Consider the following 26,941-nt stretch of genomic DNA (forward strand, 5'->3'; position numbering starts at 1 on the left):
TCTAAAGTTAATAAATATAACAATGCATGATTGAATTTCAGTTCATATGAGCTCTTATGATGTACATCTCATCTCTACCACTGCAGAGATGTTGCAGTATGGTGCCAGTATAAAGCCAGTACACCTCAGCTGGTAGCCCCCAATTTAGTAACAGAAACAGCCGCAGCCATAGTGAAAAGACAGTGCGACTCAGTAATTGGAGAGACAGGTGTCAGTGTGAAAAGCTTATCAACCACATGACTGAACCTGAATCACTCACGCTTCCCAACTATTTCCAAGCACCTTCGCGTTTGCCGTGCCGTTGCCTCATTATCTCCATCACCTCCCTGTGTCTCTCTTCTCACTTTGGCATCGCTATCTTGGTGGAGCTTTCTTTTTACATTTCATTTTTTTTATTTAGTTCATCAATTATTCCCTCCAACCCACAATATCTGGGCCCATTGTATTAACCTTTTATTTAAAGAAAAGAAAGAATAAAGGTGTGTTTAAGGGATGTCTTATACATATTTGTTTTGAATGTTAAAAAATGTTTTTCCTACTATCCATTCTTCTTTGTTTTTAGTTAACTTAAATTAATTCTACATGTTCAGCAACATATTGGTATATTTCTTAACTTAATAGCTTTGCTTTATATATGTGCTCATTGCATGAGGATCTTTTACTGTAAACCACAGTGACCAGCATCTTCTTGCAACAGGAAGCAACTTCTTTTGAAAGGCTGAGGTTAAATTTGAAAAAAAGTATTCACACTGTTCTAGCTGTGTGCCTTAGACCTGAAGAAGATTTTGTTGTGAATCATAATTTTTATATTTATTAAATATGGCTAATGATAATAAAGTCAGTGCAAAACTATTGATCCTAACAACAATATAATAACGAGTCTCACAATACTAATGATGCTAAATATGAAATGTTAAATAATGTGAGTCCTATTTTCAAACCACTGATCGTATCACTGTCTAGTTTAATAAAGTTTGTGATGGAAGGAGCCTGGTAGATACTGAAACAGGGAATAGGCATAACTTCAAGTCACCAGACCTGCTGAGGAAAGGGATGGCAATCAGAAGGTCCCAAAGTCACTAAGGGTAAAATCTGGCCATTTACCAGTCCAGAATTTTCTTTTTCCGTATATCAAAACTTTTATTGCAGTTTAATATATCTAATATACATCAACATGAATACGAAAATCCCATAAAAGTGACATTAATTTACAACATCATACATAATACTTTCCAGTGGAAAACGATGTTGGGTCTCACTCCGCATGAAGTTACTTAATAGACTGTGGACAGCTCCTAGTGCTGACATTGACTCTAATAGTTTTAGCACTTTTGTCTTTATTACAAGATATCATGTTCATTGCTTCAAAAGGTGAGTAATTATAACAAAACCACTACTCTATCAAGCTTAATTTATCATTATTATACCTAGACTTTCAACACATTTGTGGGGTAAAGCAGCAAAAATGATCTCACACTGTCACAAACACCTCCTTTTTTATTATTCATCTTTGATTTCCATGGTTATCAGAGATACATGGTTGCTTTTATCAGGAGTTGATGCTGCTGATTATTGCATTTTTGATGCAAGACCAAAATGATTGTTCACAAATATAATGTCCAGTCAAGCACACATCTTAATACTGTACTTTATTGATTGCCTGAGAGCGGTTCTGTATAGTTTTTTACAGGAATATCAATTTCTTCTCTGACAACCTTTTCCTTTTGTCAGGTTTCAGACAGAGGAGGAGAGAGGTGATGTGGGAGTCCAGCAGTCCTCCGGAGACCTGCCCTCATCTGGTGGAGTTCATCCCCTGTGAGGATCCCGCCTGCTACCTGTGGCGGGTCCAACAAGATCAAAGATGCATTCCCACAAAAAACTCCTGTGGTCCTGGAACGGCGGCCCAGAATGTGACCTGTGTCAGCGCTGAAGGTAAAATCCTGAATTTGCATAGTAAGAGAAACAGATCATCAAAATTAAAACCTTCGTCCCAGACTACAGTTTTTGTTGGTAGTTCAATTTGACCTTCCTTCATCTAATAAATGAATAATTTTGACATTTTGTGAATATGCATACTTGCTTTCTTGTTGTTAGATGAGCAGATTGATACAATCCTTTATATGTTCTGGTATTCACCTTTTGTTACTTATTGACAGAGCCAGGCTAGCTCTTTAACACTGATGATGCTAAGCCAAGTTTACCATGGCCTGGGTGTGAAAATAAAAGTGGTATTGATATTTTCATTCAAGTCTTGACAAGACAGAGGATGAGGATAAATCCTAAGATTTTAAACTATTCCTTTAACAATGTCTTCCTCTAAGAATGTCTTAAAATGACCATCCGAATGAACTGTACATCCATAGTCTATGTGTTCAGTAGTCAGATTAGGGTACGAAACACCTATTACAACTATTACAATTATAACTTAGCTCTGTTCTGAGTGACAGCTTTGATTATTAACCGTTTCTTATGGGATAATGTATGTTTTTATAACGTTCAAAAGGTGCTAACCATAAACTGCAACTTTAATGAGACTAGTTCTACAAGTAGCAGTGAAATTCATCAAGGCAGTAGTAGAGCCATCAGTGCTATGGTCCGGACACATAATGCGGCAGCAATGTGATGCATGAACTATTGGGTGTAATGTGATCCATTGTGCTCAGCCATATCCTCATGTTGGCTGATAGGAACATCAGTGTTAACGAAGCATGCATTATTCATGAGGGTCCATCACCAAGTTTATGGGCACAGAAAACATTGGCCTGATTAAAAGTCAGAATCAGAGCTTCCTGCAGGCATTAATTGCTCATCTTCATAGATTATAAACCTAATTGCCCCCCTTTTTTGCATGTGTTTTATTATTCTGTCACAATAGATCATGTGTATGTTTATCAGGAAGGCAGTGGAGGGTCCAAATGTATTAGCCAACAGGAGAGTCTAATGACTTTTGACAGGACAACTAAGATTGCAAGCTTTGGCGGGTTTGAGGGAAAAAAGGCTTATGAAATCATCTGAGGTGGATTTATTGTTAGAGAATGTTGACAAGTTGTTCACTTCTGCTGCCTTAATTGGCTGATCGGATTTACCATTCAAGCACGGTGAGTTATTTTCATACACAGTCACAGGAATGTCAGGTTCAAGTTGTTAAGTGATGAAATATCCTGTAAAGCTTTATTTTTGGTGATGTAGGTAAGGACTACAAGCATCAATGAGCATGACAGTATTATTCACAATGCCACAGCTAGTACTGTATGTATAAGTGGCTATAGACATAATTAGAGAATTCTTTCCATTTTAGATATTTGCAGTACATTTTGACTGGAGTTGAGCTGAACCAAATTTAAAGATACTGTCAAACTTTCATTACATATTGTCTGTTTACATCCATGCGGTTTACTTAAAAAAGCAAATGCATTTTTTTTAAAAAGGGTCAAATGTTGTTTCATGTCAAATGAAAAAAAAATATCATATTTTTATTTGATATAATAGTTGTGAATAGTTCTGATCAAATATGAATGGATGACAGGCTGACAATCCATGTGTCAATGATTTGACACTGCTAATGGTCTAAATTCATATTGTGAAATAAAAGACACATTCTGCTCATTACACATATACAACCCACTAGTATGGTGCTAGAACCCGGTAATGCTGTTTTCTTCTTTAATGAATAGGATGGTGGGCAGATGGAAAAAAACATGATTATATGGACAGAATAAGAAGCTATGATTATTATTTTTTCCCCCTCCTTTGATCACGGTCAAGAATATGCTTTTAGTTACTTGTCTGTCTTGCTTGACATATAAAGTCCATGGACCTTGCAGAAAGCAGTCGCTAATTGCAAGTCTGTCTGCACATTCAAACTCAACACATACAAGCTCTGCCTCTCAGCTGTTACACAAGAAGAGATGATGGACGTTGTTTTTTGCAATACTGAAATGTTGAAGGGGACAGATATGCTTATTTTCTCAGGTATGGCCCCTCACAAATCTGGACTTTTTTAAGTCAGGGTTAATTCATATATATATATATATATATATATATATTGTTTTTTACTACAACTTAAATTAGAGTAAGTTGAATCCGGAAATGGATTGTTGAAGACATTATCTGTAACACCTGTTGATTCCTGTGGTGTGGTTTCTTTGAAGAGTTTCCAATAATATTATACAGTATATTTGCAGTTCTGTTGAGCGAGCGATGGGAGTCTGGAGCCGCTGTGGCAGGACTGTTCAGACTGACTGTAGAGAGTACAGAACCTGCACACATAGCCACTGTTGGCTTGCTTTCAATCATTTTCACTGCTGCAACTGACAGGCTGAGAGAAAGGAGAGGTAGGAGTAACATACCTGCAACGGTGAAAGGATTGTTAACATAAATCGGAGATGTTGTCATAAACAATAATCGCATCTCTGATATTTGTGAATACCCATATCTTTCATTAGTCACATCTTGACTTCTAATCATACAAATACATTAAATGACCTACCTTTCTTTGTTTATAAATGATTTGATTTGAGCTCTCTGGGTTGGTCACAGGTGTTTGAGATGGAGTTCAGAGCTGTTTATGGATAAGAAGTGAAAGGGGAAAAAAGTGAAAGGTTTCTGGGAAACAACAAACCCTTTTTGCAATCCAGCTCCTCTTGGCCAACACTGTCTCATGGTCACGCTGTTTGAGGAAAGATATTGGAATTTTATCAGCTTCTGTATGTCGAGTTGAATGTCCCCACTATAGAAAATGTCACAATGTGATAGTTCTTAGTGGTGAATTCTGCCAATGTTGTCAGTAAAATAATTTGGTTTCTGTGTTGAAATCCTTAAAAGGACAACCTCGTTGTCAATTATCCTTTACAGTGCATACAAATACTGTCATTGATTGCTGAGGGTCGATGCTTTTGGAAAGGTCAGCTATGGAGGTGCTTTCACAGCTGACAGTCCCTTTAGAAGTTGCTCCATTAGGACCATGCTTTTATGTTCTGAACTTAAGAATTGTTGACATTTTTTTTAAAGGTTCAGTTTATTGTGAGTGTATCGGTCAATTGGAGGATAGGTTTACAAATGCTTCTAGTGTGCAGCAGCGTGTGAATATATTACAGTGAAAAGCTTATTTTAAACCATGAAGACAATTGTTTGGTTTGATTGATGATGATTTAGGAAAGTATGTGTTTGAACTAGCAGGTACCATTTAAGATTGTGATTTTCAAATAAGTAAATTGAGTGATTGGAGTTTTTTCCCCCCTTGCCTCCTTGATTGAGTAAGCGTTTTGGTTCCTATTTCTAAGCATAAAACTACTCTGCATTTCAAACCTAAAAAACTTGTTTGCCTGTAGGAAAGTTTATGCCTGTAGAGAGTAAGAGACAGCACTTTCCGAGGAAAGTTTATCTAATGGAGATTTAAATTATTACCGGTGGCTGCTCAAGCAATCAGAAAACATCGTCTATCACCTACAGCCAAGCTTTTATTGCTTGGAAAATACATGAGGTAATTCTTAAAACCACTCAGGTATAGATGAAGTGGAATAGACTGACCCAGGGGTGTTTAAGGACAGGAGGATGATCCAGAGGGATCTATCCCTTTGGAAAGACTTACTTTTTTCACGAAAGTGCATCATTCTGGTGAATCAAACAGTATGGAAACACTTTTTAGCATCTGTGTCCTGCCATCTGCTTTCCACTTCAGGTTGTATAAGAGACATAGTCCTCAAAGAGTACAGAAAACACAAGTGACTGTGTCAGTTCACTGTATTTATTACAAATTCTTACACATCAATACACTCACCCCTGTATTATTATTATTAGTGTTTTATTTTACGAAAGGCGTACTGTTTTACTGCTAGCTATTTAAATGAAATGCCACATAGATCACTGCATTGCCAAAGCAATAAAATGAATGTAACGGTGTTATAACATTTCTGGTATTGATGTACTCTATAGGAACTTTAACTGATAATACATGATGTGTGAGAGTGTTGATTGGCTCTCAACTCTGGCAGTTCTTTTAGCACTTAAGCATAGCGCAACCACCATACCAATTGAAATACAGATTTGTTAGACCTTAGTTAATGAGACTGTTTGTCTGACTGTTTGGTATGTTCGATACCATAGGGAATCGCATGTTCTTATAATCAAGCCTGTTGAATCTCTGAATGTATCTATCCATTGTTGCTTGTTCTATTTCACTGTAAATTCATTTATTCTGATTCTTTGAAGGTACTTTTTTACAACACCCTGATGTAGCACCATAATCATCTTCACATTGCGTAAACAATGGGATTTTTGGGAAATTCAAGTAACCACATGCCAACCTCTTGCACAGCCATTGGCAACTGAGCAGCCTGTGATTTACTTTAGTTTGATTCATTTAGTTTTTCGAAAATGTTTCTATGCACGTTGACTATATAGATGGAATGAAATTACAGATCTGTAAATTTGGTTCATAATTAAACTTATTTATCTGTTAACTCGACTGGATTATGACTGACATAAGGCAATCTTACGGCGACCCTTCATGTCTCATCATGTGGCATCCATGCAGAGACTGAGGATTTCAATCTTCAAACCATGTAATCCTCAATTTCGAAAAAACAATTATCATCCTCATATTCATGTTAGCTATATAAATAAGGAGTTGCCTTGCATGCAGTTTTTAGCTGGAAGGTGCAGCTACAATTGTGGCAAACTGAGTTGAAATAATATTGCATCTCACACAGGGAGGCTAATGGGCGCTTATTGTATTCCACTATCACTTTATAGGGTTGTAAACTACGGCAAAGTTAAAAAAAAAAGTGCTGTGCTAGCCTTACCCGCCGGCTTTTTGCTCCAGGCTTAGTAAAGTTGTTTTGACAGCTCCCACACTTCCCACTCTTTGCACTGCAAACACTCTCACCAGGATAGTAAGTCCCTTTTCCTGAACTAACTACCAACCACCGGTACATGTTGACTTAAATACCTGGTGCACCTGAAAATGACAGCTGACATAGATGCATGTTGGCGTTCCTAAACACACTGAGGCTCTGAAAATTCTGAACCCAACTACAATAAATCAGCATTATGGTTACCATCAGCCTGAACTGATCTCTCCTCGACTGGTCAACAATATAAGACAGTCAATAATAATAATACAATTCCAAAGTGTCATGATTGACAGACGAATAATGCGAACACATTAATTAGTGACCCAGGCTAGTCAGAGCCCACTTTGATGTTCACGGAGATTTTGTCCAATTTGCCTTGTTGCTTTTGTCCCCCAGCCTTTTTTAAAAAAAGCTGCCCACACCAGGTGGATGGGAGCATTAAATCTTAAATAAAGCCGAGGACTTCTCGCCTTTTTTTTCTACATCTACCTGAATAATAACGATGAAGAACATTAATTGGTGGGTGGGCGAGCAGAATAGAAATCATGTTGAAATTGCATTCAGGAGGCAATGGTATTATATCTGAGTAAGAGCCCCAACTACATATCCCTGTATTAATAATGCAAAAGGACCCCTAGGGCAGCCATCTATTTGCGGATCCACATGAAGTTTCACACGTATACACACTCACTAAAGTTGTGTGTTTGGATTCATGTTATACCATTTTTCTTTAGGCAGTGTTTCCAGGCAAAGCTGTGTGAGCCTTTTGTTAGTTTTGTTTGCTAACATATTCATTAGTCCTTTGTGATTTCCACGCAGAACAGTGTTTAATAATTTCAAATTTTCTACTGTTGGCAATAATACAACTGAACAATTTCAAAAATATGCCTAGAGCACAGGGAAACCTGCTATGCTTTGCAGGACATTGCATACTTGTGTATTTGTTGTGTATTTGTTTAATATACAACCAAAAGTGTCGAAATAGCGTTGTATATGTTTGCTTAATAAGGATGCCTAACTGCACATAGGATCTTTTTGTGTTCTGACAGCCTCCATCACACCAGTTGGTGCACTATTGGGTGAGGTTTTGTCTGGCTTCTGTGCTACTTCTGGCATTGCATTTTGCTTACACTATTAAGCTTTATAACAATACGCAGCAGGTAATGAATGATGTGTTCTTAAGAGCATGAAAGAGAACTAACCAGTTATGATATTGTTTTGTACTACATGCTCAGTATTAATAAAAAACAATTGAAATGGAAATGAGTTATCTGCGGTCCATATGGAGAGAGGTAATAGCAATAGGCCTCTTTTATGCTGTAGCTTTGACATAATAGGTGCTGTTTTTTTTTTTTCTTGAAGGATTATACAGATAATGTAGCAATGAGGTACAAGGCATACATTTGCATAGCATTGGAGATGCCATTGTCCAATGTTCTGAAATGTCATTGTGTTTTAACCCTTTGACCCACTTAGACACATTTTTGGTCTTTCCTGATTTATTAATGTTTGATTCTGTAAAGTCATGTTTTATGAAGTGAATATGAAGTGAGCTTATTTTACTTCTTTCTTTGTTTTGTTTTTATGATATTAAGATTCTTAGTTCTTAATGGATTTTATTAGATTATATTGTGTTTCCTGTTTGTCCAATGTCCAATGGTGATGTGCTTTTCACCTCAAGGCCACAATAGTTTTTTGGAACGGCATCGATTTGACAGTTTGAATGTGTAATGCTGTAAACTGAAGGTAATAGTACCTTTACAAAGGGATTTTCAATGTGCACTGTCATTGTTGAAAGAGTGTTATGGATTTTGTTTTATCACATTTGTTAAACAGGTACGGCTAAAACTATGACTATTTGGGAATTTCGTCGACCTGAAAACAATGTATTCGATTTCTCTGTACTTGGCAAACTTTTGATAAAATTCTCCAGCCATTCCTGTTAAAGTGAAACAAGAATTACACATTTTATTACCTTTAGTTTTTTAAACATTGTCCTGGTGTATCTCATTGTCCATTTTCACCCTCCAAGTGAAAATACGTATCTTACTACCAAAATAGTTACACAAAGCTGGAAATAATTACCTGGGGTGGGAGCCAAGCTGAGCAAATACTTTATATTTCCCACAGCTTAAAATCTCACTACACTTAAAAACAATTATTTAAAGTACAATCAGTACAATTGCTATTCAAGAGCCGCAGCCTCAAGATCTTTGCTCACTTGGTGTAGGAGAGCTATGACTAATAAGATTAATCCTGGTCGCCCAGAAGTAAACAAAAAAATGATTTATATGCCATACCCAAGTAACCATGTGCTTCCTTGCTGAGGGTGAAAAGCATCACTTCCGCTAAAACCTCGAGAATTATTTCAATGTTAACTTCAACTGCAGAACCCTTCATCTTATATCCGCTTGTATCTTCACCAAGGAAAGGACTCATGCATCCCAAACAGCAGACTAACATCTCCTGCTCTTTACACACCAGCTACTTTGATGGCTGGAGATCTCTGATGCTTTAACTCAAGGCGTAATGTTTTCAACTCCCCAAGGGGAGTATTTCACATTTATCTGATTAGGAGATACCTACCTTTGCTCTCTCAGCTGCCCTCCTCTGCATCAAGGGTAGTCGCTCGGAGAAGAAAAAAAGAAATTGATGACAAATTTGCCCTGGGGTTGTTTTTGTTAAAGCATATCCCATGATTTAGTGGCAGAGTTCAAACAGGTTAATGATAGCCTACTGCTGTGTGTGAGCGTATATTTCCCAAAACATTGCCTCAGCTGCTGCTGGCATTGTTTTGACATCAGGATGGCATCTCTGTCTCTGAAATTGATCTCTCTCGCTTTCTCTCGGAAAAAGAGACCTTGGAGAAATCCATTGCTCTCTGCTTACTCTGGACAGAGTCCAACAAAAATTACAAAGAATATATACATATAAATATATATATATATTTATATATTATTGACAGTTGGGGTTAAGTGTCTTATATATATTGACAGTTGGGGTTAAGTGTCTTATATATATATACCATATACAGAGCTGATTCCTGTATATGGTAGATGTTTAACATTGTACTGGACCAGTAAAGACCAATGATAGCCATTTGTTATGTAAATATATATATTTATATATATATATATATATATATATATATATATATATATATATACATCTTTCACCAAGGGTATTATTCAGTCATTATCATTCATTTGAGAATATTTTCTGTTATTTCTGTCTTTAATCACACAAAAGGAGAGTCATTATCATGGAAGTACAGCAAAGAGAGAAGGCTCTGTCTTTCATTTAGCAGTTTCACTCCTGACAGAACAGTTAGCTGGGACCTGTGATTAATATTTCATAACATAACTGCAAGATGAAGGCCAAAAGAGAGCTTAGAGAACTAGCTCAGAATACCGAGTGGATGTTTCATAATTTTCTATAGATAAAATTGAATTCTGTTTGTGTTCGACAGGTTTTATAGGACACTTAAGGATTATGCCTTCTTAAAGGTTCTATATACAGGATGCAGAGCATTATTGCAGCAAGCAAATATTTGCTATGTTAAGATTTGGTGGAATGTTGGCTACTTGAGCGGAGAATGAAGTTGCTCTCCTCTATGTGTTTGTTGTAATCCAAGCTTCTCTGTGCTTTGTTCACATTCCCGGGCCAGATTTGTGTGTCTTTTAGTGCATGGCAGTGCATGTGAGTCCCAGAGTGTGTTCTTCACTGGCTAGCTGAGCTGAGCTGAGCACCTCCAAAATGTCATTCCCCTTAAGGATCAAAAACATTTTGAATTTGATTTTGTCCCCTTAAAGGGAGAATGATAGGGAATCAACAACGTAACTTGGAATTACACCCCAGAAAATACGGACTTAAGAACCTTAGATATCGTTTGGAAAGAAAAAGTTTTATTTAAGGAATCAAAAATGATCAAATATGCAGGAACAGGGGCTGCTGGGGAGGAAATAATATTAATGGACAAATGAAAAATTCTGAAACCAATAAGGGAATATAATAATTCATTACCACAACCTTAGCTAAAAAGGCCTTGCTAAAAACTCTAAAACCATAACAGTATTTCATCTGCTAAAATGTCCTGCCCAATGTAAACTAAGCAAAACTAGGGTTACTCACACACAGGAATCCTCACAACAAAAATGGTGCAGTCACCTACAGAAAAGGAAACTAGTACAAAAAAAAGAATCATAAACAAAAAGAACAAACCCAGTTGGTTTAAAAATGTAAACAGGTGCGCTTTATAATTATATAATTGTCCATGATTAAGGAATTGTTGGGGGAGGAGGGCAGCCTAAGGGCTGCGTCCAAACACTACATGAGTATTCCCCAACACATTTGCCAATAAAAACAATATTAACTTAAGGATATTACAAACTTTAATTACCAATTCGTTCATTTGTTACCATTTAGTGTGACATAAACCTGTTATACACCTGATTGTATCTAGATTAAACCTGATTAGGTTCACACATGACATTAACATGCGACAAAGGTGTCATCAATGAGATCCCGCCATGATCTCTTTTCATGTCACAACTGCATACCTCATCAGGACCACACATCTTTCTCCATCCTGACAGAAAATGGTAAACAACCCTAGACAAGCAGAGCATGTCAAAGTGTACTCTATGTGAACTGTATTTGTACTTTCTTTCAGTGTGATCAGAATAGAAACCTGCTCACCACTCGAGGTCTGTTGTGTATTTGGATCACAATCAATCTGTCTTTGGAGCATTCACATCAGCCCAGATGCACAGTGATGCCTGTTATAATGTTATACTTTCTCTGTGCTTACATACACTTGTGATTTCATTAATCCCTTTACCTGGATTGGGATTTGTAGCCTTACTTGATTACTGTCTGGTCAAATCAAGATACAGGAAGTGTAATGGGCCTCATTGTGATTTATATTAAGCCTTTAAAGCTGATATCTCTGTTTTCATTTTATTATTTTAACTTGCCTTCCTCAGGGAACGAAGTGCCCATAGCCCACTGTGTACACGAGCCTCCCTCCACTGAAGTGGCCTGCGAGGTGGCCTGTGCTGCAGACTGTGTGGTCGGCTCCTGGTCCTCCTGGTCACCCTGCTCACACAGCTGTGCCACTAGGACAGCAGAGGGTCGACAGAGCCGCACTCGCACTGTGCTGGCCATGCCAGGGAAAGGTAACGCAACATCTCCTCTGTCTTCTTTAAATCTTTTCTTTTTTATCAAAATTATTTTCACTTTTACGTTTATTGTTGTGTTTTTTTGTGTAGAACTTCCCAGATATCAGTTTTCAGTCAAACAAGCTATCACAACAGGGGGGTCTTTGTTTTATTTTCCTCAAATTTTTCATTGATAAAATATGCCTTTTTTTGTAGGTGACATTGCTGCAAAAACTTTAGATCATAGCTGTCATTTATTGTGTAATGTTGTACACATACAGGGTAGCATTTAAATACTAAGCAGTGGCAGTACAGACATTTATATACAAGGAAAGAGGACAAGAGGTTAGGGAGGACCGGGATAAATTGCACTGTAGGTGTACTTTTTTTCATTCTCAGGTACATAATAAATCTTACAGTACAGTGATATTGTTACTAGGGTGGGGAAACCGGGTTGACAAAACTGATTTCTGGAATACGTACAAAGCAGATTTGATATTATTTAAGGGGAGCTCCATCGATTTTAGACATCAAATTCCATTAACAGGTCTTGGGGAGTGCTACTGTGAAAAAGTTGCAGAAAACCTTTTTTTTTGGCTTCAGAGGGAGCTGCAAGAAATCTGATAAATTGCCCCAAATGATGTTGTTGAGAATACATTAGCCACTTTTAGCATAACACACCTCAATCTCCACCTGAACTGCCTTTGCTCAAGTTGCGTTATGCTTAACGCAGACGCCAGATTTTAGCAGAAGTGCAACGCTAATTTGATGGAATAGTCTTTTTAATTACAACATATTTACCAAAACTGCTGTGGTATGGTAAATACATTCTAGGCTCTGTGATATTGCTAATGCCACTGGGAATCAAAACTAAGAAACCAATAGACTAACTTAAAGTTCAACTCAGTAAACAAAGAAAAAAAAACAACTTGCTTGAGCCAAAACCTTTATCGGAGTGCTTTCCCCACACTTTGGGATTACTTTGGCTCTTGTTTTTGAAGATTTCAGAGACAGAGATTTTTTATCTCAAAAACATTTGAGGTTTGAGTTGACCATCCATTATCAAGGACTCTTTCTCTGGCCAGTATTTTTCTGCCCACTCCAAGTGTTGTGTTTTCAGACAGTGGAGTCTTGGCAGTCGGCTACTGCCCATTAATCCCTGTAACCAAAAGCACATCTAGAATAACAGCTGTTAAAATAATCTCACGGTTTAAGACAGGTTGCACCCTGTGTTGAATATTATTATTATTATGCTGGCCTCGCAGAGGTGTGTGTGAGTGTGTAATTGTGTTCATATGCCTGCATGTTGTGGGATAGCATGGAGGAGCTGGAGAATGCAAAACAGGCTGGAAGATGCAGGAGTTTTTTAGGTAGTGGTTCAATGACAAACTCAACCTAGCCCTTCTGTGAGTTACAGTTGGCTTTAAGACAGTTCATTCCCTCCAGATGACACCTATGATCCTTCCTCAAGTGAAACTCTCCCCAGTTCTACCTCCATGTAGATTGGACAAATCCAGACAGATGTTGTCCCAGTGCAAATCAAGTATATTGTTCAAGCTCCCAGTGATGTGTATATGTGGTATCTGTGCATGCATTTGCATTCATATGTATGTACATGTGATACATGATCAAAATAGTTATTGAAATGTTCTTTGAAAAAGAGCTTCATTTTATTTGACAGTGAAACAGTATAAATTTAACATTATTTAAATCACAAATGTACACACATGAAGCCAGGGATCTGAAATGACACAGTAGGATTCAAAATGCCCAGACAAAATGCAAATGGGAAAATAGCCAAATGCAGATTTTATGAATTTGACAGACACTGTGTAAAAACACTTACAATTACAAAAATTGGTTTCAATATCATTGATATGCTCATTTACCACATATTTGGTACTTAAATGCACTCTACATGTGAGGTCATGCAAGCCAAAATTATTGTGGCTTGCACAATTTGAGCAGGGAGAAATAAAAAAATAAAAAATAAAGAAGCCATTTGCATTTTGACATTCAAATCATTTTTTTGTTTTTTCTATTGTGCTGTGGTAGCCTACTGAACTTTATAGCAATACACACCATCTTGGTGTATTCAGAAATGTTTTCATAAATTACTTATTTTGTTATTGTTGCACTGTCCCAATGTATAAAGCACATAGAGCCTCCTTTTTCCCTATACACTTGTTTCTATATTTCCCTTTTTTTTCCTTAAATAAATTATCACAGAAATTCTGTCAAAATACATTTTTGAGTTCATGACTGCAAAAAGAAAATCTGGAAACTGCTTAGGGTTCAGAAGGTTAGGCTGTGAGTTCTGTGACAGTGACCTTACTGTGTCTTTTCATTTGTAATACAAACTTGTTGTAACTTGTAATGTGTCTGCTCAGCTAACCCGAACAAACATTTGTTTTGTCGCTAAGCAGCCAACGGTCAATGACTTTATTAGCATTTGACTTCCAGCAGCTAACTTGTATTTCAGATTCTGTGCAGATGACATGTACTCTACATAATAATGTGGCTTTTTTCGGGGACTAGCACTAGTTTTAGCTTCCTCATAAACACAGTAAAACACTGGACTGTGCCTACTCAGCTTTTCTGTCAGAATGCTAAAGACTTTTACAGCAGTCCTCATGTCTTTATTTCCTGTGTCTTGGTGGCCAGGAGGGAAGGAGTGTCCGGCCGCTCCAGCCCTGGAGGAGTGGAGAGTCTGTAATGACCATCCTTGTATGGTGTTCTACTGGGAGGCCTCAGCCTGGGATACCTGTATTGAGGATGCCTCCATGGATCTCAATGGAACAAGCTCCAGGAATGGGACCCCTACCAGTTCTATGGGTGTTCAGATCCGCAAAGTGAGCTGCATGAAGATGAACATTGGACCTGTCACAAGTAAAAGGTACACTCTCCAACCAGGCACATTTAAGGCCCTGTGTCCATATATTGTCTTTTATTGGACATTATTTTCACCATGAGCACCTCACCAGCACGTTCTGTGTCCGCCCAGCCAATTTACTACCACAAATGGGCTTTTCAAGCTTTGCTATGATAGTGTGTGTCACCTAGTGATGTCACCAGCCCTTTTCTGAAAAGTTGTAAGATGTTCCACTAGAAGCCACTGGGTGCAGCACTTTTTTTCTATGCAACCACATAGAGAAAAATGTTCCTCATTGGGAACATTTGAAAAAAGAGGCTGGTACTCAGAAAAACAAAGCTGTGCCACAGGTGGACACATGGCCTTGGGCATCTAATGTAAAAATCAAAGTTGCAATGCAATATGTAGTTCAATTCTTGTAACTCAGTATTGCAATTCGGCATATGTACTCGTTAAGACTTTCAACGATTTTCTTAATCATAAGTGAGATGAATCTTTTTAGTTTTTTGGGCAGCAGAGTCTTTAAAGTTTAATATATATTAAATGTTGGGCATATTGTTGCCGCTGTGTTTTTCAGAGTCTGCTGATAGGCGAATCAATCGGGTTAGGGTTATCAGTAAATTGCCTCCTTCCTCACTCCTGTTTTTCCCTCTGGATGACCTGCAGTAGGTTCTTTTTTTTATTTCCCCTGATGTATGAGGTTTAAAGTAATAGATTAAGAAAAGGGAGTTTCAACCCTCAACAGTGTTTTACCTAATTTGATAAGGGCTGTCAAGAAATTGGAATAGTAAAATGAAACAATAGATATTTGATTATAAAACGGACAGTGGCTCTCTAACCTGCCTTCAACAGGCTGCCTGACAGTAGACATTTACTGAACCAGAATAGTTTTCATGTCCGCTCCATGGGAAGAAATCAACAGCTTTTGGTAGGCCCATGTATTGATTATTTTAATTTATTTGCCCGCCCACCGCGGCATGTGAGGGGAATCTGCCTGTAGGGAAAAAGGCGAGCTCACAGACGAGCCTTGATCAATCAATATAGAGACGGTCAATAAGTTCAAAACACATATGAAGTGGGTTATTTGTGTGTTTTATCTAGCGGTCTATGCAAATTAAGCTTCACTAAAAGCATAAAAAAATGCGTCTCACGGAGTCAGTGTTGAATGATATATTTTATATAAAAGAACAGTATCTGTTCTGTAAGACACTCTAGTGAAGGAAGTCAAGCAGAACACTATTAGAACACCATGCCATGGACTTAATGCGCAAAAATAGTCCAGTATTTTTTTAGAATTAATAAACGAAGGAGCTTGTATAACCACACATACAGAGGGAGTATGACTTTCTCTGATCAGGTAGACATAACTCTACTATATCTGTACATAGCAAATAGTAGTTGGCTGCTACATTAATGCTCTGAATCCCATGTATTGCAACTATAAGACTTATATGCCTTAAAATATGACGACTAAAATGTCTATTCTTGAGTCATTCTGCCTGTAAAAGAATATTACTTTGTAACAGAATACTTTCTCCCTCTGTCCCTGAATCTGACACTCCTACTTTGCTGAGTTGTAGATTCTTGAAAATGAGTCCCAAGAGAAACTAATGATAAATTATAAGTGAGGAGTAAAATAGCTCTGTAAAATATGTTGAGAAGTTATCTCTTAAAGAAAAATAGCTTATGATTAAAGATCCGAAAAGTATTTTACTTGAAGATGTATTGTGTGAGATCTGACTTGCGGACAAACGACCCAGAGGACTTGGTGTACTGTGAAATTATATCCCCAGAGTTTCGCGTATTGAGGATCCTTTAATGTTTTCTGCCTGAGTTTAGAATTTCTTTTTTTTTGTTTTTTGTGAACCTGAGATTCATTTTGCTTATGCTCCGCCATTATCTACTCCTCTTTCAGCAATACAATATCAAACACTGCTAAGGGCTTTTGTGCTGTCACAGTAATGATGTTATAGCCCACACCAAGAAAATAGATTTATAAATATTTCACAAAGTTTGCCCTTCTTCAGCGCGATATATTATTGACAGGGCCATAAAGTGGATTATTGAGAGGCTTTTTCTTATGAATGTCCTATCTCCCACCACAGAGGCTTTAATGAAAGCTGTCATTTCTGCTCCACCAACAGATCTGGCCCGTACAGTAAGCTGTGAAGTCAATCACTTCTTTGCTATTCATAAATAACTGCAGAGTTATTCATTTAATGGAACAGCATCTAACACATGCTATTCAGTTGATTCTGACTGTCAGTAACAAGTTACTGGGCCTTTCTGCTGTCTTTTCATATTGTGCAGACATGATCAGGGTTTGACAGTGTAGCGAACAGCAGAGATTTGGCTTAACTTCCCAAGCCTCACTTAATATTCAGAAGACAGATTCACTTTGCAAGTTTCCTAGACTTAAACAGGACAGCGTAGAGCTAGATAGAAAAGATTAGACAGCCAATGCCATTGCTTTTTTATCTTAGAATATGATTTAAATACAGCAATGTCCTTAATATCTCAAAATCATTCCCATCAAAAAGAGCAGTTGGTCCCTGAAATATTTGATGCTGTACTTGAGAAGGGCCACTTCAGTCAGCAAGCATCTAAGCATTCCCTGCTTAGTAATAGTCTCCATGGTGCAAACTGGCTCAATGAAAGGTTAGTGGGTCTGTCTTTGTATTAGTAGAGAGACTTCAGACCTCACACTGGATTGATTTTGAGCTTAATTTACGCTCCCCTTTGACACACATTGAAGATCAATTAACAAACTAAAGCAGTGGTAATAAGAGTAACCTACAACATTTTGTATTATATAAGGGTACCAAATGAACTTTTTTTCATAATAGCATACTGCAAGGACGATAATTAACGATAATGTCAGCACTATTAGAATTAAAAGGCCAAAACTTTATCATCGAACAATATTATTTCATACTTAGTTTTTCATTTTTTTGTTATTAATAATATTATTATTAATTATGGTCTCAGTATCTAAACCACATCAGGTTGTGCTTGGCTGTAACACATAAAACAAATAAAGAACTCACTCCATGCTACATATAAATATTTTCTATGAAATATGAAGTATTTAACCAACTCTGTATCATATGAAATTGATGAATTAGGTCTTTGATTGCAATTATAATAATCAACAATGTGTGAGAGACATTTAATTATCCAAACCATGCCCCAGTGGAACACCATTGCCCTGACTGTAGTCTGATTCCCTCGCTCTGGGCGTGCGACACAGTATTCCCCCAGCTGCTCAGCTGCGTTACCGTGCCCTCTGGCATGCATCAGTGCAAAGAGGGAGACAGAAGAGGAGGGATAAAGTCGGGGAAGGATGGGGTTTTATGTATCTTGCCTCCTTATGCGTTGGTATACTTTGATCTCATTGCTGTGCGTGCCGGCTTTCTACAGTCTGTAGGATGTGGCACCATGCTGGATCTCTACAGAGACCTGGATCTGGTTGTCGGGCAAAGGAAGTGACACGCTCTGAAATTAAATTGGGATGTCTCAGTGTCTGTCTGTGTGTGTGTGTTTTGTGTGTTGGGGATGAGGGGTTTGGCTGCTTGTTGATAAAGACATCAAAGCTCGTGCCTTATTTGATTTAACATAGCTGCATTAATCAGAACCACTTCAAGGTTGCACAAGACGCAAAAAATACAACACAGCCAAAGGCTCTATGACGGATATGTTTCACAAGACATGTAGCAGCCTAAACAGAGGAAATGGCTGATTATTTTCCATCTTAAAACAAATAAACTGGTAAAGTCGGAGAGGGCTCTTTAAAACCTGGCAATGGCGTCCTTGGCGTGGCAGGAATGATTCATTGGTAAACAGTTTGCATATCCTCACTTTTCTCAGGTTTAATTAGCAGCCATGCTGTGGACTTTGATTGATTTTTCCTCCTAGAACACTCTGTCTCCTTGGTGGCAGCAACAGGAAGACTTCTGTGGCTGCTCTCTACATGTGTTTGAGGTGACAAATGCACTCACCTGATTCGCCACTACTTTTAGCTAAAGTCCTGGTAACAAACTTGGTAGTTGCAATCAATAACCCCATGTAATAACAACACGAGTACTATTCGTGTTATTTATTTTTTATATTGACATTGATTTGTAAATGCATGTGATTCTTAAAGATGCATTAATTGATTATTTTTGACCATTTGAGGGCAGTGGAACAAGCTGAAAACACTGCATTGACATATCATCACCTTATGAAGTCAATATATGATAGCAATTTATTTATTTTTGTATGAAACTAGCAGACACATTAATTAGAATAGATTACAATTAATTTCAGATGGCTAAAACGCTTGGGTTGTGTTTCTACTGATAGATAAATATGCCCCAAACTGCAGACATTTACCTTGGATTACCTTGGAAATCTATTTTTGGGAAAAGAGAAAAAGCAATGGCAAAAATTTTGTCGGACGTGGGAACATGCTGGTTGGGATACATACAGACAATTTAGATATACCAGCAAGATTCGTGCTTGTTTTGGGAACCATTTGATGATACATCTCATTGGGTTTATTCCTCTTATTTTGGTCTCCACCATCTCCTGAGAAAAATATCTTTCCCTTTAGTCTCTTTAATGCTGCAATTTTGCAGCTAGTCACCATACATTGTCTGTCTGCTGTTTGTTAATGGGCCTTGTAGTGTACAGTAGGTTTGACAGGGCTTAATTTTGCGGCTGAAGAGGTAAATGAGAATGGGGATCGGGGTGGAATTCCAAAACAATAATTGAAAATCGGATAGTGTCCTCTCCAAGAGCTGAAAAGAACTGCAGAGCAAGGTGCAAGGTTGGTTTGTCACTACGAGCCACCGCTTCCACATTAAACATAGTTAATTTGACATAATTTAAAATTGTGAATATCATTTTCTTAAATAATTTTATTTGAGTAGTTTTAAAAAATGGCCAAAATTGCATTAACTGTAAAATACAGGCAGTTTGTGTGCTTTAATAGTTGCTATATTTATTTTTTTTCTTTTCATAGAACAATATTTGTTCCCAGAGAAGAAATTGAATGTGTGAGAAAACTGTGATTTTTTATATCTGTCTGCTTTTTTCCTGAGCGTGCAGGCAGGGGGACATGTAATCTATCATGTTTTCTGTGGGGAGATGTGTGATGTCAAGGACAGGGCAGTTGTTTCACTGCCCTGTCCTGTTAACAGCAATACTTGGGACGTTTATCATTCCTTGCCTGGGGGCTGAAGAGAATTTAAGACCTCCATTTGTCTGTTTGTTTAGGTGTTCAGATTCTGCTCGTCCAGAAACCGTCCGACCCTGTTCGCTCCCCTGCAAGAAAGACTGCATTGTGACACCCTTCAGTGAATGGACAGCCTGCCCATCAACCTGTGTGCCAGGTAGCTCTGCTCATGAATTTCTATTAACTTTATTTATTTATGCCAGTCTAGTAGCGCCACAGTCGTTTAGGAAACTATTGCAAACTAATGGCAGGGCAGCATTTTTGTTAAAGTAAATTAATAATGAATGATGATTAAATGAATCAAAACCACTCCCAACCGTAATAGCATACAAAGCAGCATTCAAAATTGCTTGTTATGATATAACTTCAAATCATTTCGACGTAAACTTAACTTAACTTACCTTAATTTACGCATACTTGTATATAACACAGTATAACAGCGAGAGAGTCAGTTAATTCATTACAGTAGTCAATTGACAAAAAATCAATGGCAAACAATTTTGATAATGGATTACACTGGTTTTGTATTTATATGAACTGAAAAATGACTTTGGGTTTTAGACTATTTTGTGGGAAAATTAGCTATTACATTTGCATTTGGGGAATGGTATTATTTTCTAATGTTTTACCGGCAGATCGTTAACTTAAGAACATAATTGGCAGATTAATCCAAAACAGGTGCAGCTTTGCACAATACATCATTTAATTGTTGTATGTGGTTACAGCATCAAGACTTGAGGCACATATGCTATAGTATTACAATGCCAAACACTTTTAAACGTTTAAATATTCGATAATGTTGCCATACAATTGTGCTCTCCTTTGATGTCTCTAGTGTATTCAATGATTACATTTAAGTGTAAATGCCAGTGTTAACTGTCCATTACATTAAGCTGACACGTCAACAGGAAAATGGAATTTTAATGGCTCTGAATATGTGTACTGTAAGTATCTTGGAAATCAAAAAGTGTGTAATTGTTTTTAAAAGAACTGAGCAGGCATCTCGTCTCTGTAAATATGCCGTAGTCCATTGGGTCCGCTGACGATGTAATCACCTTCTTAATTGCACCATTTTCAGTGTTTAGTAATTAGTGTTGTGTAATGAGCCGTGGAGCGTGAGCCAAATGAAGCCATTACAGTGTGGTGTGTCCGAAAACAGACTGCAGTGAAGTGGAGGACATCACAGCCACAAGGGCAAGCTAATCAGGACCTGATCAACTTTGAGATATCAGACCGCAGTGGTGATATTGTGTCACTATTTATTTGGTGTCCCAGACATCAGACATTTGTTTCAGTTTCATTTTACTTTCTCTTCCTCCTGGAAAAAAAAAGTCACTTAAAAACTGTGCAACTAATCTGCCACTTTTTGTGAAGATTGTGTTTCATGTTCAACAGAAAATGCAACTGCCGCCTCACAGTCTCGATACAGAACCATCATTCAGAGGTCTGCTAATGGAGGTCAAGAGTGCCCAGACACAGTGTATGAAGAGAGAGAGTGTGAATCACCTTCTTTGTGTCCAGTGTATAGGTAAAAACACCTTGTTAAACATTTTACTGCTGCAGAAAAAAAAGCAAAATCATATGAAAATATAGCCATTTGTACAACTCTTAAACACCAAAAAAATAAGTTTTTGACTGACAGCTTTGATAGTTATTCCTAGATTGGGGGTTATAGTTTGAACTATAGTTAGACAAAGCACAATACTTGAGTTAATTAACTTAGTTACAGTCCACCACTGGCTGCAGTCGCCATGTACTTTACAGATTGTTGACATTAAGTATCAATAATCAGTGAATCATTATCGTTTATGAAATACAAATCTCCCCAAAAAATCCTAAATTTGGTCTTCAAGCTTTATTCAATCAACGAAAGTTTTACGGTATAATATATTGTTAATAATTTATACGGTATTATATATGTTTTTATATATATAGTGTATTTTGTGTTTAGCGGTCATAAACTAAAAAGAAAACAAAATGGTTTCAGTTAGAAAAATATGCAAATGGTAAAAAAAAAACTGTTTACTAAAGGTAGACTCTTGATAGTTCTTAGATAGATCTTCTTTTGATTGAAGCAGCAGTGATGGCAAATTGTAGTTTTCCCTGCATATATGGATGTTGCATGCTGGCTGCATGTGGTAAAGATCACAATTACAAACTAAACACGGAATAAAACCCTGTTTGGTTTGTCTGTTGTGTAAATGAAGCTCCCATAACAAACTGCAATCCTAAAGTATGTCTGTCCTTGTGTTTTCACGTAGTTGGAGAACACACAAGTGGCACAGCTGTAGTTTGGTTCCGGATTCTGTTCAACGTGGATTAGCTGGACCAGGAGAAGCCTGTGGAAACGGTTTAGAAACAAGAGGTACGTTTTTTATCTTTCTTTCTTCATCCTCTACACTTGTCAGCTTCTGTGATCTCATCATATTAAGCTTTGCTCCTCCATCTATTTACCTGCTCATTTAATGAGACCTAATAGCCCATTCAGAACTGCTCCTTTAACAAGCAAGTGATGGAAACATTAAAGCCGAAGACAATTTGTCCAGATAGTGTAACGAGATGAACCTTTCCCTCTGTTGTCTTGATGATCCCATCAAAGCATTGGGTTCCTATTAATGAATGCAGCAAGTCAGATGGACACAAACACATCTTAACAGCAGGTTAAAAGAAAAACGATCAGCCTCGTTAAACACAATACATACAGACATGTGGATGGATCCACACAAAAAATCAGGTTTAGAAACTTGTTCAGCTCATACAACAGTGCCCTTCCAATAGAGTATTTTGTTGACATTGTGAATAAGTGCTTCTTGGCTGTCATAAAGTCTGACTTTTGGAGAGTTCTGCTATTTATAGTATGCCAATTAATAATGTAAATAAACTCTCAGTGAAAAACAAATCCATTAAAATGTTACACAAAAGGAGAAAAGCAATGGACAGAATTTATTCCTAATTCACATAAATAAACTTTGTCACTTGTGACTTGTTAGCAGTTTTGAGTGCACCTTGGTTCCCCAAAATGGATACAAGACATGAAATGAAAAACTTTTGTTACAAAATGTTTTTCATTTCCAAAATCCCCAAAATGACCTTGTGTTTTCCCAGCAAAATATCGGCACATTTGTAAATTGTTACTTATTTTTGTGCAGCTATTTTAGGAATTCTAGGTGACTGTGGTTTGTTGGGATAACAATTATTGCATTATACAGTCACAAAACTAGCTGTCTGTAAATGTGGCATTAGTCAATGCTTTGTTAACAGAAATACATTCATGGTAGATTTGCTAAATATAGTGATATTTATATACAATGTGATGAATCAGCACCTGTAGTGAATAATGTATCTGATGATGTCAGTGATATACAGGCTCGTATTGCTGTAATTTAAACATAATTTGCTATTTTCAATTTCCTGCTAAACACAGATTCAAGATAACTGAGAGGTTTATTCTTCCCTCGTTCTTTATCTATGTAACTGTCTTTATGTCTGTAAAACTGATGACATGATTTCGATTAAGTGAAAAATATATATATATTTTTCCATGAGGGTGATGTTTTTCTCTTTAGTCATACACCTCATTAAATGTGTTTAGAAATGATTGTATCATGACACAAATTGCCCGTATCATGATATAATCATTTCTGTTGACAGCAAGTATTGTACTGTTTCCCAATTGATTGTGCTGCGTGACTGTGTGAATGTGTTGTGTGTTTTCTGGACTGTGCAGATTCCTGTTTACTCTCCCTCCCTCACGAACAGCCACGTTTCTCTGGGTGTAGTTGTGAAAACGTCTGCCACTGGCCCAAATCGTTAAAGAGCCAGAGTGTTAATTGGATAATTTCTGACTCGTTTAGAGGAGTGCAAATGTCCCAATAAATCCCAGGAACTGGCTGTTCTATCTAATTCACTGATGTGATTCAAGTGAAGTTTTCAGTGGCTTTCTTTCTCTGCCGTCTTCTTGAGAACTTTCCAGCATTCCTACTCTCACCGTCGCTCACTTTTACTTGGCAGCATAATTATGACTGACATTTCTCAAGTGAATTTCTATGACTTTTTGGTGCAGGATGGGGGAAAGTGTCTGTAGTTTCCACAGGTGAAGTGCAAGCCTCATTGACCTTTCGTGCTTCCTATTTGAATATGATTAGAAAATGACTGAGTTAAATACCTGTGACATTTCAAAAAGTCTGGGGTTGGAATTTGCAGTCTGTAGAAACACTGGATTTAAAAATAGATTTTAAGCAACAAAGAATTTATCCAGGGTTTACTTTTACTCATTGAATGCCTGAACCAACTCAATGAAAAGGACATATAAATGTCACATTGGGGCATAATTAGGATACAATAATTGGGAATATGGCCATATTAAGGGCATGGGGGCATTGGATAAGGGCATATCAAAGATTTAATGACAGCCAGTTTCAGCAGGGGTTTCTCAATTGGGTAATTCTAGGACCTTTAAAGATGCAGCATTGCCCCAAAATAGCTATTTAGTATACGCTATAATCCACCCTCAGAAAGTTAAAACCAATCAGATTCAGCTAATATCACTATTGATGCTACTATAAAGATGCAGCTTTATTTGTTTTTTATGTGTTCATGTAATTACTTTTGCAGTTTCCATGTAAGAAGTGAAATTGCTTCATTCATTTTGGTACAGCTCTTGATTTTCTGTTTTGCTGTTTGAAATTCAGATTTCCTGAACATGAATTTCAATAACCCTCACACAATTCAATACTGTGTTATTTCCCTTGCAGTTCATATTCACTGTAGTTTCAGCATGCGCATCCTGTGGGAAGGGTGTGCGAGATGGTATCTACTTCAAATATCTCTCTTCATTGAGAAGCTGAATTTGAACAAGCTTGTGCAGCATTATCATGTCAGACACCGCAACTTTCCACTGCAAAATATAGGTCACCTTCTCCTCTGCATTTGTCTTCAGTCTGAGTCTATAAACTTAAATTTACATATATTATATGTAATATTTTGAAAGCCATATATGAATACATGTTATATAGTATATGCTTAATATACTTACTTACTGTACTAAAAGGTCAGTGGTGCATCTACACCTGCTGTACTTTGAATCATTAAACCATTATTCGAAACTACAACTTTTATTAAATTTAACAATAAAACATGTATTTCATATAATCTACACCACCTCTCGCCCAATGTGAGCCATGATCAAGATTTAGTCCTGCAGTTGCACTGTTGTGTTATTATATCTGTCCGTCTTTTGGCCACAAAGAGCCGTTGTCAGTGTTTGCTGTCTGACGGCCAAGACATTTGCTGAGACTGATAACAGAAGTTTCTAGAAACTCAGTTTCCTGAGATTTCCTCGAAACCCCTCTCTGCTCTGCTCCTGCCTTTATACATTTGTGGAGTTGTAAAACTCAGAATAACTCCAAACTCTTCCTCAGGGGTTCTCAAACTTATGTACCTTAAGGCCCACTTCTGAGTATTAAAAAATGTTGAGGACCAACTTCGCAAATAAATAAGAAAAGTACATAACATGATAAAAAAAATGAATATAAGAAATATTTCACTGTCCACTGTAATGACAAAAATAAATTATGATTCCATATTTAATTTATTCAGTGTCTTATTTTACATGCTTTGGAACATTTATTGGCACGTTTGTTTACCTGATGACATGTAGCGATTGGCGTGGTGATATTGAAATGTACATGGTCATGAAAAGTATGCATTTAAATTTAGAAATTCATCTTACATCCAAATATCTCTGAATAACAGCATTTCACACATTTGCTTTGGACAAATGCTGCAGGATTTGCATCTAGATGAGGTGTCGGATGTCAATGCATCAAACCATTTTTTTTTTTTTCATATTCGTATTAACTACAAATAAGGTGTTTTTTTTGTTGTTGCATAATCAGTGACGTTTTGGCTGAACTAAAACTAACTGACAAGCAACACCAGGCACACTGCCACTGAAGAAACATCTTTTATTTTCCTTAAAGTCAGCTCATTCTGGTTGCCAGGTTGGCTCTCCTGTGAGAATAACTGATCAGGAGTGTTGACAGTAAATTGGAAGCTTTAGTAGAAATACTGTGCAGCCAAGGGAAAATGTTACAGTGGATGGCTAGTGTCTAGTGTTGATAAAACATTTAAACAGCAGTTGCAGAACAGTTCAATTAGCAACAAGGAATTTAAGTAAACCCAATCAGGACCAGTCGAATTGATGGATACATTGGCTCAGGTAAAGTTAGAATCAGAGCCAAGGTTCAGAAACCAGCATGTGATTCGGTTTGTGTTTAACAAAGACATTATGTCCTTGGCTGGAATAAATGCTCCCTTTCATCTCAGCGTATGTCTGATACAAGGCTGCATGTTGAATGAATGCAAATGTCTGACCAAGTGAGGTGAAGGTTGTGGGACATACGCTGACCTGACATGCCGCAGGTCACTGATGAGAGGTGTTATTTAATAAGATGAGGTTTGAGTAGACCTTTCACCAAATAGAACAGGCAACCCTGAAAACCCTGTATAAAGCTGTAGCTGATAGAGAAGGCAATGGATTTCACAAAAGCTACAACATGCTGCGTCTAAATTCAGCCAACTTGTGGCTCGTAACCAGTTGGATGCGTTATATCCTTCCCTGAGTAGAGCTGGAACTGTTTTGGAATATAATTCAATACAAAATTGAGTCATGTTTATGATCTTTCGCTGCAGGGAAACTGTGACTTGATGGTTACGATGAATCCGAACCACATTACTCTTCACATAGAATAACTCAGTACAAGCCTTATGACTGAATTAACATAAATATGCTATTTGATGGGGGGGACTATTAAGTGAATAAAACTAGTATTAAAAG

The 26,941-nt window shown here is 37.3% G+C and overlaps 1 protein-coding gene across 1 annotated transcript in view; it reads left to right on the plus strand.

The window, feature by feature from the left end:
• thsd7ba (thrombospondin, type I, domain containing 7Ba) overlaps window positions 1–26,941 on the plus strand; it is a 111,441-nt gene that overhangs the window by 39,874 nt on the left and 44,626 nt on the right. Inside the window, exons 6-11 of the mRNA XM_054615245.1 lie at window positions 1,732–1,932; window positions 11,840–12,031; window positions 14,678–14,909; window positions 20,145–20,260; window positions 21,499–21,631; window positions 22,365–22,468. Coding sequence (XP_054471220.1) covers window positions 1,732–1,932; window positions 11,840–12,031; window positions 14,678–14,909; window positions 20,145–20,260; window positions 21,499–21,631; window positions 22,365–22,468 — 978 coding nt within the window. The remainder of the gene's footprint in view (window positions 1–1,731; window positions 1,933–11,839; window positions 12,032–14,677; window positions 14,910–20,144; window positions 20,261–21,498; window positions 21,632–22,364; window positions 22,469–26,941) is intronic.

This window comes from Anoplopoma fimbria, chromosome 16 (assembly GCF_027596085.1).
Source record: "Anoplopoma fimbria isolate UVic2021 breed Golden Eagle Sablefish chromosome 16, Afim_UVic_2022, whole genome shotgun sequence".
NCBI classification, from domain to species: domain Eukaryota; kingdom Metazoa; phylum Chordata; class Actinopteri; order Perciformes; family Anoplopomatidae; genus Anoplopoma; species Anoplopoma fimbria.